This window comes from Amblyomma mixtum, chromosome 5 (genome assembly GCF_055824585.1).
Source record: "Amblyomma mixtum isolate Tamu chromosome 5, ASM5582458v1, whole genome shotgun sequence".
Lineage (NCBI taxonomy): Eukaryota > Metazoa > Arthropoda > Arachnida > Ixodida > Ixodidae > Amblyomma > Amblyomma mixtum.
The window spans coordinates 47,453,265-47,470,026 of record NC_143016.1 but is presented as its reverse complement, the minus strand read 5'-3'; the positions used below and the strand labels follow the sequence as shown (position 1 = coordinate 47,470,026).

The 16,762-nt window shown below is 48.4% G+C and overlaps 2 protein-coding genes across 2 annotated transcripts in view; one reads left to right on the top strand and one right to left on the bottom strand.

Moving 5' to 3' along the window:
- Positions 1–399, bottom strand: part of LOC149342009 (uncharacterized) — a 28,073-nt gene extending 27,674 nt beyond the window's left edge. Inside the window, exon 1 of the mRNA XM_089544308.1 lies at positions 197–399. The gene's annotated coding sequence lies outside the window, so the exon portion shown is untranslated. The remainder of the gene's footprint in view (positions 1–196) is intronic.
- The window catches only part of LOC149342008 (ecdysone receptor-like), a 148,897-nt gene extending 132,788 nt beyond the window's left edge, over positions 1–16,109 (top strand). The window contains exons 4-8 of the mRNA XM_089544307.1: positions 4,348–4,671; positions 5,985–6,304; positions 7,572–7,727; positions 8,469–8,691; positions 9,725–16,109. Of these exons, the coding sequence (XP_089400433.1) occupies positions 4,348–4,671; positions 5,985–6,304; positions 7,572–7,727; positions 8,469–8,691; positions 9,725–9,966 (1,265 nt within the window). The 3' untranslated portion in view covers positions 9,967–16,109. The remainder of the gene's footprint in view (positions 1–4,347; positions 4,672–5,984; positions 6,305–7,571; positions 7,728–8,468; positions 8,692–9,724) is intronic.
- Positions 16,110–16,762: the final 653 nt, after the last annotated feature.

The following is a 16,762-nucleotide window of genomic DNA, read 5'->3' as shown; positions in this document are numbered from 1 at the left end:
ATAAATATTTCTGCGCCGTCCGGCGAGCCAATCGCCTAAAATGGCGGCTGGTAGGAGTGGACTCAAATGCTTCATCTGCTGCTGTCACTGCCAGGTAACCTCACCGAACCGACGAACGCACGCAACCCGCAAACTTTTGCTGCAGGAAAGTTGAAAATGAAAATGAATTTTGAAGCGAAAGCTTCACCAAGCTCACCGTGTCTGGAGATTTCACCTTCGTTTGATCTTCAGATAAATAAAGCACGGCGTGGCAGAAGCGCGGCATTGAAGCCATAGGCCGTCGGCGTTCATTGTGTTCATTGGCGTTGGCGTTGACAACACGCATAACTGCCTCCCTGGGTCAGTGGACGCATGAATAGCGCTTTGAGGTACGTACGTGGGATGGTGCGAGAGAGAGATGTGAGCTGATTGTGGTAGCGCTGACAACGTTGTGGCATACACGCGGCACTGCAGCAATAGGCCGCAGCGTTCTTTGGGTGAGCATCTCGCAATCAACCGTTAACTTACACCTGCCAGGGTGGCAGAGTAAGCGCGCTGCCTTTCCAGTTTCCGGAACGCACTCAACGTTACACACGCCAAGCCGCGTAAAGTTGCCTGATACGCCATAGCCACGCAGGTGTAAGGGTAGTGGAACGTGAAAGCGGCTTTCGCCACGAGAACTCTTCCAGCCCTCGTCGGGTCAGTGCGTCCGTGCCGCGGCGCGTGCGAATAGGGCAGCTGTTGGGAGCGGCGCAGGTTACAGCGGCGGCACAGTGGCCCAGAGTAGTGTAGTACCACGGCCGCTCGATCTCCCTTGGGAGCGGCCTGCCGAATGCGCCTCGCGGCCTGTGATGGCGGAAGTACCAGCTTGCGCCGCCGCGGCGGCCGTGGCGCTGGCTATCGGTGAATGATAGTGAAGGAGGAGAAGCGCTGGCGGGGTGGTGTGCGCATTTGTAACGGAATCGTTGCCTGCAGTTTTGCGGTGTATGCACTGCACCTCGCGGTATGCACTGGGCCTCGGAGCCCTGTGAGTTAGGGCTCCGAAATTTAATAAAAATGATATTTAAATCTACTGGCTCTTTATCCTGTAGTATTCATAATGGTATAAAGTAGGGAACAGGGTTGCCGGGTATAATTTCACACCTTTGGAAACGCAAATAAAATGAGCACGGTCGTGTACGCGGATGTTTGTCGATATCCGCGTGGTCGGTAAATTTCGCAGCACACAAAGCTATGCAGAGCACAGAACTGAGATTGCCATAACGACTACTGACATTGTTTTGTCCACGCATGCTCAACTCATGCCCTTTGTTTGCGGCACAGACGCACTTATTACTTTTTTCGAAGAAAGCGCGCCCTCAGATAACCAGAAATTTTTTTTACTCAGTATTGTTGATGTATATAAAAGACGGCGAGCAGTAACAATTCTCCGCACATTTCCGCTTATGCAGGACATAAATACATGTTGTAATGTGACGGCGAGCCGAAGACAGGACTACACGGCGAATGGTCATGGCATGATTTAATGGTGGTGGGCGTTGCGCGGGCGCTCCTGTACTCGCCACTGCTCGCTCTGTAATCTTGTAGTTGGCGACAATATTGTGAATTATGTCCAGGAGGAGGGGCTAAAGGCGAACCATGTGTCTCCTCACGAGACTTTCAGCACATCTGACAACAGCACAAGGATACTTCGTGCACCTTTGATACAGTAATAAATATTCGCAGCACACTAAAATGAAAGGGAATAGCTGGTCTTGCTGGTCTTGCTTTGTCAAAGTTCATGACCTTTTCCAAGACAAATTTCACAGTCTTGTCACCGTCTGCTGCAGCCTTGGACATGTTCACTGCGGCCTGCACAGCTCGGTCATCTTCATCACGTTTCAATCTTTGGCGGACTTCGTCATAACTTTCGTGCAGCATTTGCAGTCGCTCGTTAAGTCTTCGGGTTTGCATTTCAAAGCGATGAGCTCTTCTTTTAGTCTCGTCGAAAAAGCCTGTCAAATTGAATGACGTCTGACATTCATCTTTACACTCCTTCATCCGACATACCTCTACACCAATGCAATCGTCCGAAGAATGGCTTTCTGCTACATCTGACTGGACTCTGAAACTTTCGCTTCCGCCGTGTTCAGTGCTAAAATCTGAGTGTGCAGATTTCTCTTCCGCATTCATTCCTCTCGCTTTACCTCCTAAAGTACCGGTCGTCTGAGATATGAGAACGTCAGGTTGCGCACGACAAAGCGTTCTCCGCTTCTTTGAAGTCACCGGCTGTTTGTATGTGGGATAGAAGGGAAACTTCGTCGGAACCGCCGTAGGCCTGAGCAACTTGCGCTTCGTTCCTTGCCCATAATCCACCTGATTGAAATGCAGTGAGCATACAACAGCTCTGGAGCTCGGTTGCCACTGGCTGTCCTTGTCACCACCTTGCCGCGAGATGTTGCGTAACCACTCCTCCCGAAGGTTTGCATTGGACGGTAGTTCATGGTAACAAAGTTCCGGGTTTCTTGCAGCATTTGATAGGCAGCGTGGCACACAACAGTTTTTAGGCATTATCGAAAACCCCTTAGAGGATCTGGCAAAAAACGTAGCTTACGCAATCGTGGTAGGAGCACGTGCAACAGAGCTTACCGAGGAGCATTCTTTAGCACGACGAAGGCGTACGACAAGGCACCGCGTTAACGGTTATTCGCCAGTGCTGTGCGCAGCTACGCTCAGAAAAAGAGTTCACAATGCTTGTTTTCGACGCACGTACGTGAGCGCAGTGAAGTTCCAACAGGAACACCACGTAAACGCAAGAGAAAACACACAAAGCCTCAGCTTCCGAGCCTCCGACCGCGCCGGCCTGCCGGGAGCATTTCACCGATGCTTGGCGCCCCTAGCGGCCGAAATGGCAAGCAGCCGCATCACACTCTCCCCTTTGTCTGCTCCGCGACTCGGCAGGCCGCTCCTAAGGGAGGAGATCAAGCGGCCGTGGTAGTACCGTGCGCAGCTGACGGCAGCGGCCGTTTACACTGCGCCAGGCGTACAGGTCGGCCGGAGCCGTGTGCGCGTGCGGTCGGGGCGACTCGAGTCCGCCGGCTGTGTCGAGTGGAACCGGTGCCGCTCAGCGCGGCGCCGATGACATAAGCCAGCGCCTCCTCTATACTTCATAAGCGCGTTCGCGTTGCTTGCGGCTCTTCTAAAGCGGTGTACCGAGGCTTCTGCATGCTTTTATATCTCAATTTCGCGTCCTGCTCTGATTGAAACACGTTTTGCCGCATTTTTTCTGGCGATGGATCCTCCAGCATCAGTCGAGAGGAGAATCGTGGTTTAACTTTGCCGTCAGTGTGCGACTGTGGAGCGCGCCGTGTCAGGCCGTTTCGAATGTCTGCCGGGAGTAATGGCGCGTCGCAATCCTGCTACCTTTGTGGGGACACTGTCATTCAAATGAAACCGAATACAAAGTGCCCCTGTCATTTGTGAAACTGGTTTTCGCTGCAGCAGAACTGCAATCATTTTGCCACTATGCCTTAATTTTTATCTTTAGTTAGTTTCATACAAATGTGACAGTGGAGGGATATCTGATGCATGCAGGAAGGGCCACTGCTGCAGTTAATCCACAGCGAGAGTTATGAAAAGCACACCTGGTAAAAGCGTTCCCACTAAGGGGGTTGGGGGGATGGAGGGGGGGTGATAAAAATAATAAAAAAAAAGGTTCTGATTAGCACTGTCACCTTGTCAAGGTTTAGAGAAGCAGTGAAATGCTTTGTCAGGCTGCATGCGGCTGACAGCAGGGCAGGGCCCTTGACAGGTGCACTCCGTGAAGGCGTCTGACAGAAAATTTTACTTTTGCCAGTTCTGTAATTCTGACATGAAAGTTGGGAACACTCTCTTCCAGTTAACTGTACTGTGTCACTTTTGCTGCCGTCATATAAAAACATTTTTTGGCATTTTTGTTTTTGGCAGTAAAAGAGTAGTGTCGCTGTTTTGCACCGGGGAGAGGAGATGTGGAGATATAGAGATATATCCGCAACACTAAACTAGGTGTTCCCACCTTCCATTGTTCACAAGTGCACATTAATGCCTCCATTCTTTTATGTGCCTAAATACTGACCCGGTTTTCAGAAAAGCTATGTGAAACAGTGAGTATATGCTTCTTTATTCCTGGAGATGCAGTTATGTCCTTTTGAAGATTTTATGACAGCAGATGCAACAACAGACACCCCCTTTTACATTGCCTGCATGTGTTTGGAGTGAATGGGGAAGTTCGTCGCCTTGGGAACTTGCTCAACAAACACATGTTGTTGTTTGAAGGTTGCAGTGGTTTATATAACCTTTAGCCTTTCCCTGCGTCTCAGTGCTCATGCTTTGCTGTCTTTTTCGATGCAGGCAAAGAGGAGATGAGTCCCAGCAGCGGGGGTGGCGGCCTGAATGGTTACTTTGTGGACAGCTTCGGGGACCCAAAGAAGAAGAAGGGCCCTGCACCACGGCAGCAGGAGGAACTGTGCCTGGTCTGTGGTGACCGGGCATCGGGCTACCACTACAATGCACTCACATGCGAGGGTTGCAAGGGTTTCTTCAGGCGCAGCATCACAAAGAATGCGGTCTACCAGTGCAAGTACGGCAATAACTGCGACATCGACATGTACATGCGGCGCAAGTGCCAGGAGTGCCGTCTCAAGAAGTGCCTCAGCGTTGGAATGCGGCCGGAATGTGAGTGGCCACGGTGGCCTTGTTTTCTCCTCTCTAGTGGCCTGAGTTTTGCGGGCTAGATAAGTGGCACAGGACCACAAATGCATTAAAGTGTTTAGTGAGCTGCCCAGTGAGTTGGCCACAACACTTTACTGAACCAGCCTGTGGTGTGATCCCTGGCACTGAATGGCAATGGTGCTGTCAGATTTAGCTTGAACACTCTTTGGCTGCTTTTAAAAGCTTTCTTCAAGATGTACAGGTTGTAGAAGGGAAGAATCACCAGGTTTAAGAAAAGGGCAAATCGACTTTGGTGCTGTAACACTCAAGCTATGTAATCTGTAAAGAGGCAAATGCACAGAGCACCTTTGTGGTTTATGGGGGTTTTAACGTCCCAAAGCGACTGAGGCTATGAGAGACGCCGTAGTGGAGGGCTCTGGAAATTTCGACTACCTGGGGTTCTTTAATGTGCACTGACATCGCACAGTACACGGGCCTCTAGAATTTCTCCTCCAAAGAAATTCTAGCCGCCGCGGCCGGGATCGAACCCACGTCTTTTGGGTCAGCAGCCGAGCACCATAACCGCTGAGCCACCGCGGCGGCCAGCACCTTTGTGTTCAGTGTTCCAGCCGCTATGCTTTTAATGGCTTGGGGCTGTCAAGTTACCAAGATGAATTGCTTTGGTTCTCGTGAAATAAGTGATGTATTCTTTTGAGCGTCATTTGTCAAATGACTTATCGGAAGCCCGCAGTATCTGTAACAGCTGTAAAGCACATGCTTAAGTTTAAGATACATGCCTGTGTTTGTATGATATAGTGACATAAGTAAATGTCAAGGGTTTTGAACTTTTTCTCAGAACTTCTGATCTTATTAATGTTGGTGAAAGCATTGCATAATTACAATTTCTGATCTAAGTATGCATTATGGCCTTGAAGTTTTCTCACCAGTTTCTTTGGAAGTTTCTTGCACAGAATGCGAATATTACTGCTAAGTGGATTCCCAATAAGCTGCTTAAATACCTCTGTCAGTTCTCTAGAGTTGCTGTTGCGTACAGCTGTTCTTGCTGGCTTTGGCCACTCGAGCTCCATAAGTGAGTTTTTGAACAATTATAATGTCATAATTGTGCTGTAAGACATAATGAGATTGCACAGCAAGCATGTCCACAGTTGTTGCAAAGCACTGCATGCAAAAAAAGGGAATTAATATGTGAAGGATATCGGGACTGCTTAATCACTGGCAGTAATTTATCAGTACTTGTTATGTTCATTTTCTAGTGGTAGGTAGAGCCAACGCCCTAATGGCTTGAGTCTGGGCTAACAGTGCTGTGCTGGTCACAGGTGTGGTGCCAGAGTACCAGTGTGCCATCAAGCGGGAGTCTAAGAAGCACCAGAAGGACCGGCCAAACAGCACGACGCGGGAGAGTCCCTCGGCGCTGATGGCGCCATCTTCGGTGGGTGGTGTGAGCCCCACCAGCCAGCCCCTGGGTGGCGGCGGCAGCTCCCTGGGCAGCAGCAATCACGAGGAGGACAAGAAGCCACTGGTGCTCAGCCCAGGAGTCAAGCCCCTCTCTTCATCTCAGGAGGACCTCATCAACAAGCTAGTCTACTACCAGCAGGAGTTTGAGTCCCCTTCTGAGGAGGACATGAAGAAAACTACGGTCAGTAGTGGACTGATCTTTACTGTACTTCGTTTCATACATCATGTGAAACGCTGTGGAAGGTTTGCAAGTAGTCTGCATGAAAAAATAAAGAGATGCCTGTCACTCTGTGCTTGTTCTGTGGCCGAGCGGTGTAAGGCTTGACTCTGGAGAAGACAGCGTACCCAGGGTGTCGTGTATGGGTTCGAATCCACCTTGCAACAGGTTTTTATTGCGGTTTTAGTGCGAAAGCACTACTTAACACAGTCCCAACTGAGAATCTTGTGTGAAGCCTCAAAGTAACTTGGGTAAGCTCGGATTAGTTCAGAGGAAGATTGCGTAAGCTACAGCCAATAGGACGAAGCTCGGGTAAGAGAGAGAGAGAGAGAGAATCATGTGCATGAGAGAGCTGGAGATTTGTTTCAGGTCAAATGTGCTGAACGCGATCTCCTCAAAACTGCTGGGAGCACGGTTGCGGGGATAGCGATAACGTCATGTGAACAAAAACGATAGGTGCAAGAAGGCAGTTCAGATATTTTGAGTGTTTCGTCAGCAATAAGAGCATGTTTTATCATGCTCATGATAAACGTGTAATAAGTCTGAAGACAGCATTTGTTATTTTTTGTTGACCACAAGGGATGCATTTCCTCTTGGTTGCGAATGTAGGCGGTGCTAACAAGAGTGCTAGCCTTGACAGCGTTGCACCTGATGTATGATATGGAATATAGAAGCAAAGCACAGTGAGCAACTTCATTGATGTCCTTTTGAGGGAGGGCTAAGATCGACCTTGCATGCAGTGAAAATATGCTTACCAAAAACGGCGAGGAGCATCAGTACTTCAAGACAGAGAAAGAACTTTGGTGCTTTCATGGGACCATATTGGTTTTGGCTGAATGTTCATTCTGGTTATGCATTCTGTTACCGGGGTTGCTTTTGTGCTTGCTTGTGTGGGCCGTTTTGGTTTGGTCTGTAGGCGCTGGAAAACTCTGTGCTGTTATTTCAGAAATTTATTGCTGAAAATGGCTGTACTAAATAAATGTGGGGGAGCAGGAAAAATAAGCCCATTTGCTGGAGAACTGAAAAGATTGTTCGCACAACTGTATACTGGCCAGTGCAGCCATAAATGCCCTGGCTGTTATTTCACCTTGACTGAAACGGAAACAGTCTGTAGGCAGACATGTTTGTTCGATATGAAAGTGTGTGCACAAGTGGGTTGCTAGCTTGAACGTAACTTTTTTTTTCTGCATTTGATGTTGACTGGTTGCCTTCATTATGTGTATGTGTGCAGCCCTTCCCCCTGGGAGACAGTGAGGAAGACAACCAGCGGCGATTCCAGCACATTACTGAGATCACCATCCTGACAGTGCAGCTCATTGTGGAGTTCTCCAAGCGGGTCCCTGGCTTTGACACGCTGGCACGAGAAGATCAGATTACTTTGCTGAAGGTTGGTACGCTTTCGTGGTTATTCTTGAGTTTACCCATCCTGAGGTCATACTTTCTGTCTTTTACGTGGATCAAATTTCTTAGAGCTACTGGCTTATTTTGGCGCCTTGCAGTGGTGGGAGGCTCCAAGAAATAGGCAACGCAGCTTTTTAGTAAGTTACTTCGAAGAATGCAGCTAAATGTTTGAGATAAATCTTTTCAACTCTGGTTGCTTTGCGTTTGCACTCAAATAAGCTTGCATGATAACTCCATCCATGCTATGTATAGCAGAAACAACAATTTTCAGATAGTACTTATTGGCATACGTAATGCAAGGGTGAATAATTGGGTTGCAAGGGGCTTGTGAGCAGTCAGTTCTATTGCAGTATGGTGTAAGAAAAAAAAATAAAAAAAAAAATTTCAGGCTGTATAGTAATGCTCACAGTTGCAACAAGAGGGAGGGAGAGGAATGAAGCCATTTTAGTAATAGAGATGGGGGAAAGCAAATTTTGTCCCATATTTGCTCCTGCTTCCCGAAGACATGAAACTGTGAGCCCTTCATTATGGAGAGGCTTCTCCATGCTTTATGACTGTTGTATATGTGTATGGCTGGTGCATCAATGCCACTCTGATAGCTTACAGTATCATAGTGGAGTGGTTTTACTCTTAACAAGAGTTGCGAACACTGCATCAGTGTGGTGGTATGGTGACGCTTGTGCTACAGAGGCATTATATTGCCCTCGTCTCTGCTGCTGTCTTGCAGGCGTGCTCCAGTGAAGTGATGATGCTGAGAGGTGCCCGGAAATATGATGTGAAGACAGATTCTATAGTGTTTGCCAATAACCAGCCGTACACAAGGGACAACTACCGGAGTGCCAGTGTGGGGGACTCTGCTGATGCCCTGTTCCGCTTCTGCCGCAAGATGTGTCAGCTGCGAGTAGACAACGCTGAATACGCACTCCTGACGGCCATTGTAATTTTCTCTGGTGAGCTGTACTGCTTATTTGTGTGTGGCTGCTTGCTCTGCGTTGGTATGACAGTGAAGAGCCCACACCCAGAAGATGAATTGTGTGGAGCACTGAGCATACAACTGGGCTGTGTCAGCAAGAAATATGTGCAATAACGCACTGTTGCTCTGCGTCATGTGTCTTCTTTCCTGCTGCTGCCGGTCAGTTGTCTGCTGAATGCTTCCTTCACATGAGCAGTTAATTAGGATAAAATTTACAGATTCCCAACTGAAAGCAATGGCAAGCTGTTGTAGATTGTGAACATAGTTGTGCTTCAGTTTTATGACATAGAACCTGTACTGATTGAAGGTTGTTCGACTTGCATTGACATGCATTGGGCTATACTACTCAGCAGTAGTTGAAAAGCAAAGTAGCAAAAAGCATTTGCCATTGGTATAACCAGTGCAACTGGCTTGTTAGTATGCACCGGCAGTTTATAGGGATGTGGATCTCTGCCTAATAGTGTCACCATTGCTTGCCATTGTTTCAATGCTATGTAGCAAAGTGTGTTCATGCTTGGTGGTAACACTGCTACAAACATTTGAAGCAGATTTGTTGCTTTTATGGGACTCCACTTGACACTGAAGTGGTCGTGGGCATAACGATCACTTTCAGTGGATTCAACAGTATGCTCTCTCATTCTGTTCTGTTTAAAGTAAAATAACTTAGAAGAAAGTGAGTTTGTAGTGAGACAACATTGCTAGGGGTTGCATGCTTCTCAGGTGAAAATCATACATGGTCTAACTGGTTTAAAAAATATTTCCCAGTTTCCAGTTGAAATCGGTCCAGTTGAATTCCATTTGGAGTCAGCTGGGAACCAGCTGTAATAAACTGGGGATTGTTCTTAAACCAGTTTGGCCAATTTGGATCTTAACCTAGGAGGACTACTTTGATGGGAATTTGTTTTATACAGCCTGACACTGATCAGAACATTACTCCATGTTTGTTTGCTGAGTGTTTCTGTGGCGAGTTGTTGGAAGAGGTCGTGTTGACTGGTTGACGCCCACTGCAGAACGGCCATCGCTGGTGGACCCACACAAGGTGGAGCGCATCCAGGAGTACTACATTGAGACCCTGCGCATGTACTCCGAGAACCACCGGCCCCCGGGCAAGAACTACTTTGCCCGGCTGCTGTCCATCTTGACCGAGCTGCGCACCTTGGGCAACATGAACGCCGAAATGTGCTTCTCGCTCAAGGTGCAGAACAAGAAGCTGCCACCGTTCCTGGCCGAGATTTGGGACATCCAAGAGTAGTAGAGGAGCTGGGCTCTGCTGTGGACTTACTGCCTGCAAGTGGCCCCCTTTTCTGGCACTGCCACGATGTATAGGCGTCGTATGTCTCATTGCCAATGCTATCGTTGGGATGCTTTGCTGCCACCCTGCTTCCCACACTGTCAGCCATGCCCGCTGCTCTCCTCTGTGGAGGCTGTGCATGAAGCAGGCCACCAGCTGGGCGGGGTACTCGGTAGTCACTTGCACAAGGCCTCAGTGGTAGCGGCCCGGTGGGGAAAATGCGCCTTCACTTCACCACTGATTGTGTCTGTGCTGTAGAAGCTACCTCACACTTTTTAAAAAGCATCGGATTGCTTTATTATGTAAACCTTCTTTTTTTGTTCTGTGAATGCAGATTGATCTCCCCTGCTTTCATGTGACAGAGCATTAATCGTGGCACAGTCGTCGTCTTAGTGAGAACGAATGCTTTTTATACAGCTCTACATTTTTCTTCTTGTTATTGACAAACATTTTTGTTGGCATTTGAGGTCGTGCATGAAGACTATTTTATCCTTTCGGACTGTTGAGTTTTTATAGGTCGACGTAGTTCAAAATTTCTTGACGCTTATTTTGGCTAGTGCTTTTCTGTGGCCTCTTAAACTGATTGTGCAGTCTGCGGCTGGGGCGCCAGTGAGATCACACGGAGGCTCACAAATACCACACCAACAGACCAGTGGCTCCCTGTAAGTGACGGGCCAGAGAATGGCGCAGCATGGCTGACAGGGTGGGCAGTGTGATTGATGCCTGGCCGTGTGCTCGACTACAGGGGACTCATCGGGTGGTTGTGGCTTCAGCCCGGACTTGGCACACTGCAAGGGCATCGTGCAGACTGCAGAGCCTGATAGTGTAGTAAGCTGGGAATGCGATCCCGTGGTCTGACCAGCTGTTTTTCTTCTTCCCCCTTTTTTTTTATTCCAGGCTTTGCTCTTTAGTGTATGTTTTTGTTGCAGTGACTAACAGCTCCAGAAGGGCATTCTTGAGTGTTGCGGGAAGACGAGTGGTGGCACAGGAAATGGCAAACAAGAGAGGTGGCACCTGTGGTGTGTGGTCTCTCACACTGTTTCTGACAGGCTTAGTGACATGTGACGAAAGCTATTGTCTGAGAACTGCAGTGTGTGTATACGGTCCGTGGAATAGCAAAGAAGGACTGTTGTGGAGAGCGCGAGTGGTGCGCACTGCCTCCCCGTGTGCTTGCCTGTCTGGCTGCATGGTTGCGTTTGATAGTGTAGTATCACCACTACCTATTGTTGAACCCACAGTCAAGTGCCTTAACATAGTTTGAGAAAGGTTTGTCCCGCTCCTCTTTGGGTTATGTAAGTCGTAGCTTGCACAGTCGGGGACCGTGTGAGAGGGCCACGGCCACGGGTGTCCCACACCCACGTCGGTGGCACCTGTTTTTGCCCTTTCCTTCGCCGCCTCTTCCCGCCTCTGGGCAGATGACAGTGGCAGCGCCACGATGGCCAGGGCAGCTGTGGTCTCTTGCAGTGGCAGGGATGCCTCCCTCTCTGCGGTTGCACATGAGAGGTGGCTGTGAGTGAGATAAACGCACAAACTTCGACAATTGTACAAATATCTCCCTTCCATATGGCAAGGGCATTGTTCTTTTCTTTATTTGCCTGGTTTGCGTTTTTTTTTTAAAGGGTGTTTTCGTTTCTCTATGTTATGTTGGGTGCATGTACATAGCGATGTAACGCTAGGCACGGTCGACTGAGATGGGGATGGCATCTTGGAGTGCTCGCTTGGTACCGGTGATGTGTGAAGGGGTGTGGAGCACCCTAGCAGAAGGAAAAGATGCCAGCAGCGAGAGGAGGAGGACTGAGCAGCCCACCACCAGACCGCCTCGCCTTTACCTTCTTCTTTTTTTTTTTTTGCTACAGAGCGGTTTACGATCTCAGTGTTTCACAAAACCACCTGGCAGGTAACAGCAAAGCAAACAAAAATGGACAAAAAGAAAGGACTCCAAATGCATTAACCATGACTGCTTCAACTTGGACGTTGCCGGCAACGAAACCAGTGGACCTACGGCAAACATCGAGCGTCAACCTTGTGTGTACATCTGTGCTTGTCTGTGCTTGTAGTGTGTGGTTGTTGGGCGCGCACAGACTATAATGTGGAAAAGGAGAGAATACCCACGAGGGACTTGTGGCAGTGAGTTTGTCCTGGGCCCCTGCCTTCACTTCCGAATCTCAGTGGATGTTAGACAAGCCGATATTTCAAGAAAGAAGAAAAGCCTGGGCACATAGACACACACGTGAAAGGGAAATTATGGCGAAGAATCAGTGGCACAAGTGAGACACAATATATTTGCGGGCGGTGCTGCTTGATTCCTTCTTTTTTTACTATTTGAGTGCCTTTTGTTATTTTTTATTGTCATGATCAGATGAGACTAACCAGGTGCAGTGTGAAGGCATGTTCATCTTGGAAATGTTAGAATGTTTGGTTACTTGAACTTGCTTTTACTTTCCTTCCCTTCTGTTGTTTGTCCTTCTCACTGGGTGCAGAGCAAATTGCATTTCTCACATTGTGTGTCATTGCTTGGGTGCTTGTGCGTGGATGAGTGTCACTTACTGAGGCATGAGCTGTGCGGCGAGCCAACCACCTGGTTTGGTTGCACACGGGCGCCCACCTGGGGGTGAGTGCATCGCCATGGGTGCAAAGGGGAACTGAGGGAAGCGGCAATCCCAAATCATCCCATTGGATCACACCCGCAAGCATGCGCCTCGACACTCCCCTTGCTATGCTTTGCGGGGATTAGTTACAACATTTTTCCTGTCTGCTACAGACCCGTGTACCTGATTGTCGTACGAGCATCACGATCTCTGCACTGATCATTGGAGCTGTTCTGCACTGTCTTTGTCGCTTCCCTGTGTTTCCCCTTTGCGGCACTTGTGGGGTGCATAGCCGCTGCTGCGCACTGGACCGAGTGGCAGGGGTTTGGGTAGCAGCAGTTTGTGTTGCTGTCTAGCAGGGTCCCGCTCTCAATGGGATATTTATTGCCGCCAAGTGGTACACTGCTGGAAGCTTCTTTTCTGCGGGCACACAGGGGTAGATACCAGAGTTGTGTTTTTAGGGCTCCCCTGGATAATGTGTGGAAGCGCCTTTATAGAAACAAAAACTTGGTATCCATAAGTATATTGATGTATCATAGATGATATATGTCGCTAACCATGGATGCCTCATTTCATTAGTGAGCCAAGAATGGTCTGCTGTGGGACACTGCTGGTTCCGAAGTACTCAGTCCCCTTTCGCGTTGCAAGGTACCTCCCCCCTTGCTTCTCCTTCAGTGGTCTTTAGGCAGGCGCACACGCACACACACACCTTAGCTTTATTTTTTTCTGGCAACATACCGCTCTATTGTGTGAATGAATTGAATAGAGTGTTTCGCAAGATGAAAGAAATGTGAGTATGCCCTGCCAGCTTTTGCCCTCCGCATTTAAATGAATTGCTTGTGCAGTGATTGGTACCCAAACAAAATTTCATGTTTTGTCAGGCGATTTTTGCGGCCTCGGCACAGCAAATGTTATCTTGCAGAAGAGCTGGTTTGGCAAGCTTGCTAGCAGCGCCAACTTGCATTTCTTTGCTGTGGAAGAGCTGTTATAGAAGGACGAAAGTATTTGTGGAAAAGGAAAACAGTAGGCCACCTTTGCGATGCACGGCCAGAAGATGTTGCTAGGTTAGACTGTGCGGCACTGTGTGGGAAAAGGGGCAGTGAAATTCTGTGCCTTGACCAAATATAGACGGCCTTTATTTTTCTGCTGAGACCCATGGTGCTAAGGCTGAGATGGAAATGTCACACCGTTAAAAACGAACGGGTATCCTCAAGCTCAAGTTAAAAGAAAAGAAAGGATGGTGAAACGGAAGGTACGTCCTCTTGGTTGGCTGCTTTTTGCAAAGCAGGGATCCTCTCGCTACCAACCTAGCTTGGGTTTCCGTCCAGTAATTGTAGCTCTTTTTCTCTTGTCTGCCATTCAGAGCTGCCAGCGTCGTTGCCACTGCCACATTAACTAAAACACAGCCATTCCCACTCCCAGTTCCCGATTGCCTCGTGTACCCTTTGAGGTGTCTTACTGGCTGCTGACCCCTCGCCAAATGAAAGCTGTGAAAGATGGCAAGCCAGTGGCAGGAAGGAGCTGCTCTCCGATCTTCGTGGTTCCCTGGACATGGCAGTAACAGGAGGCATACTGTGCAGCACTCAGGCTGTTGGCAGCTGTTAAGTGTGACACGTTTCCGATGCACTTTGGCAGTATCATAAATGCACTGGCAGGAATCTTTAGTCTGCATGCAACTCGATCACTAGCTACAAATGGTGTGGCACAAACGAACAAAATAATGCCACTATGACAAGAGGTCAACTGTCAAAAGCAAGGTTCAGCGCGGTTCAGCCGAAGCAGATATGGTGCACTTTCCACATTAGTGGTACTAGCAAGATAATGATCATTACAGGTTACATCACCAGGAAATTCGTTGTTGAGTGAGCAAAATAAAGATGCTCTGGCACCAGCCATTCTAAATACTTATGCAAGGGTATGTGTACCCTTTGTGTCAGCGCCAGTTGGCACCCTCTTACAGACTTCAACCCTTGTGCTTTTAAACGGTCGTTCTGCTGTAAACTTGCTAGTGGCGTTTGACTTATGCCTAAAGTCAGAAGCAAGAACACCTACGCTTGGTGTTTAGACCAGACTAATATCAGCAGCAACATTTGGAGCATTGACTATGTGACAATGCAAGTGCCTGGAGACAAAAACAAACAAGAAAAGTAGAGTGATTGTCTATTTAAAGAAGTCGGAGAAAAATTATGAGATCTGCTAATATTTTTACCTAGACATATTTTGGAGATCACCAAGGCCCAGTGTGTCTAACTGCTCAGGATGGTCGCGGTTGAAGATAGGGCTTGCATGCATGCTTGCTTCCTTCTGCTTCCGGCTAGACAATCGAGCTCCCATGCAGAAAAAAAAAAGATGACTTAGGAACCAGCAGTGCCCCCGCAGGCACCCGTATTCCCTTTCCCCTCCGCGTTCCTGGTGTGCAAAATGACTCGTGGCTTTTGTAGCTTTTGCCAGCCGAGGCAGCCGCACTGCCTCCTTTTTCCCCGAACTTGCGGGATACCAACTCTTGGGACAAGCTGGGCTCTTGTGATGTGTTTCCCGTGCGGAGGGACGAGACCACTCCCTGCAGTGTGAACTCTCGGTACCTCCATCCTTGGGATGCTGTCGACGTGCTGTTAGGACTCGCGTGTCCCTAGTTGTCTTGTGTCCTTGAGTGTTGCGGAACTGTCTTTGGTTCATGTTGGCCCCTTTGAGTGAGCTGTGATTTCCTTGTTTGTTGTTTGTTTGCCCCATCCCTGGATCGCACGCTCCTCTGGCTGTCCTCCTGTATGTAGCTCTCCTGGTTGTGTTACCGGGACGACGTACTGCCTGTTTTTCTGTCTGTCAGCTTCTATGCCCTCTGGCGCCTATCGAGTAGCGTGCGTCTGTTGACCCCTAATTTATTTCGCGCGGCTTATTTTTTCTCCTCTCTCTCTCTCGCCTCGAGACTGCCTTCCACCACCTACCCCTGCATACACAAGTGTCTGATTTTACGCCCCCCTTCCTAGCAACAGGTGTCCCCGAAGCATTGCCGTCTGAGGCACAGAAGAAGCCTTCCACAGATGGGGGCGTGCAGTGAGAGCGCTGTCTATGGTAACTGAACCCAGCTGTTGGCTGGTTGCAATTGACTGCTGTGTGTCTATTCTTGAAGAAATTATTTTGAGGACACCAACCTTGGTAGCAGGAGGGGTCAAAAAAACGCAAGAGCAACTGTTGGTTATTTTTCATAGACATGCTGGAGTGAACACACAGACGCTATAATCGGGGCGTAACTAACAATGCTTGTATATAGTCAACACTGTTTATACTTATGGAGGAGAGAGAGGGCTGAATAAGTTATGTTTGTTATGGACTTTGTGCAAATTTTTTGTTTCTGGAGCTCCTTTCTTGCTGCGGAGCCAACGCGCACAAGGGGACACAAGTGGGTTGTTGTGCGCTCAGGTCTGCTACTGTTTTTTGTTGTACAGATTGTATCTTTTTTGCAATGTTCTATATTTTTAAAAATTAAAAATCCTTGGCTCGATTTATCATTACCAAAAACACTGTGTGTCTGTCTTTCCTGTCTCCTCCAAGCGAAAGCAGCGCCAGTGTTCAGCTGGGCAGCCTTGAGCTGAACAGTTTTCTTGAGGGGGCAGCCCCTTATCTGCACAGCATTGCAACAAGGCTAGGACGACACTTGCTTTGCAGCTGGGGACAGTTCTGGGAGAAATATCAGCACGGTGACATTTAAAGGCGCTCGGGAATTCCTGAAAGCAGTAATGGTGCTTTTCATTTTCTGGAAAATTGAAATGGCTGGCCAGAAGAATGCTGACATAAATGTGAGTAAAGTATGTTGGTGAAAAAGTAAAAAAAAAAAAAAGCTAAATTTCTGTTGGTCCTGGTTACACTATAGGTTGTATGCACCAAAGAAAGTTTGTGGTTTATGGGGGTTTAACGTCCCAAAGCAACTGAGGCTGAGGCTAATGAGGGATGCTGTAGTGAACAGCTCCGGAAATTTCGGCCACTTGGGGTTCTTTAACATGCACTGACATCGCACAGCACACGTGCCTCTAGAAATTCACCTCCATCGAAATTCGACCGCCGCAGCCAGAATCGAACCCGCATCTGAATGTCCAAGAGGGTCGACCGCCTTAGAGTTTTGTTCTGCACCATGCAATATGGTTTGTTTTGCATTGCCAGCACTCCAAATCTCA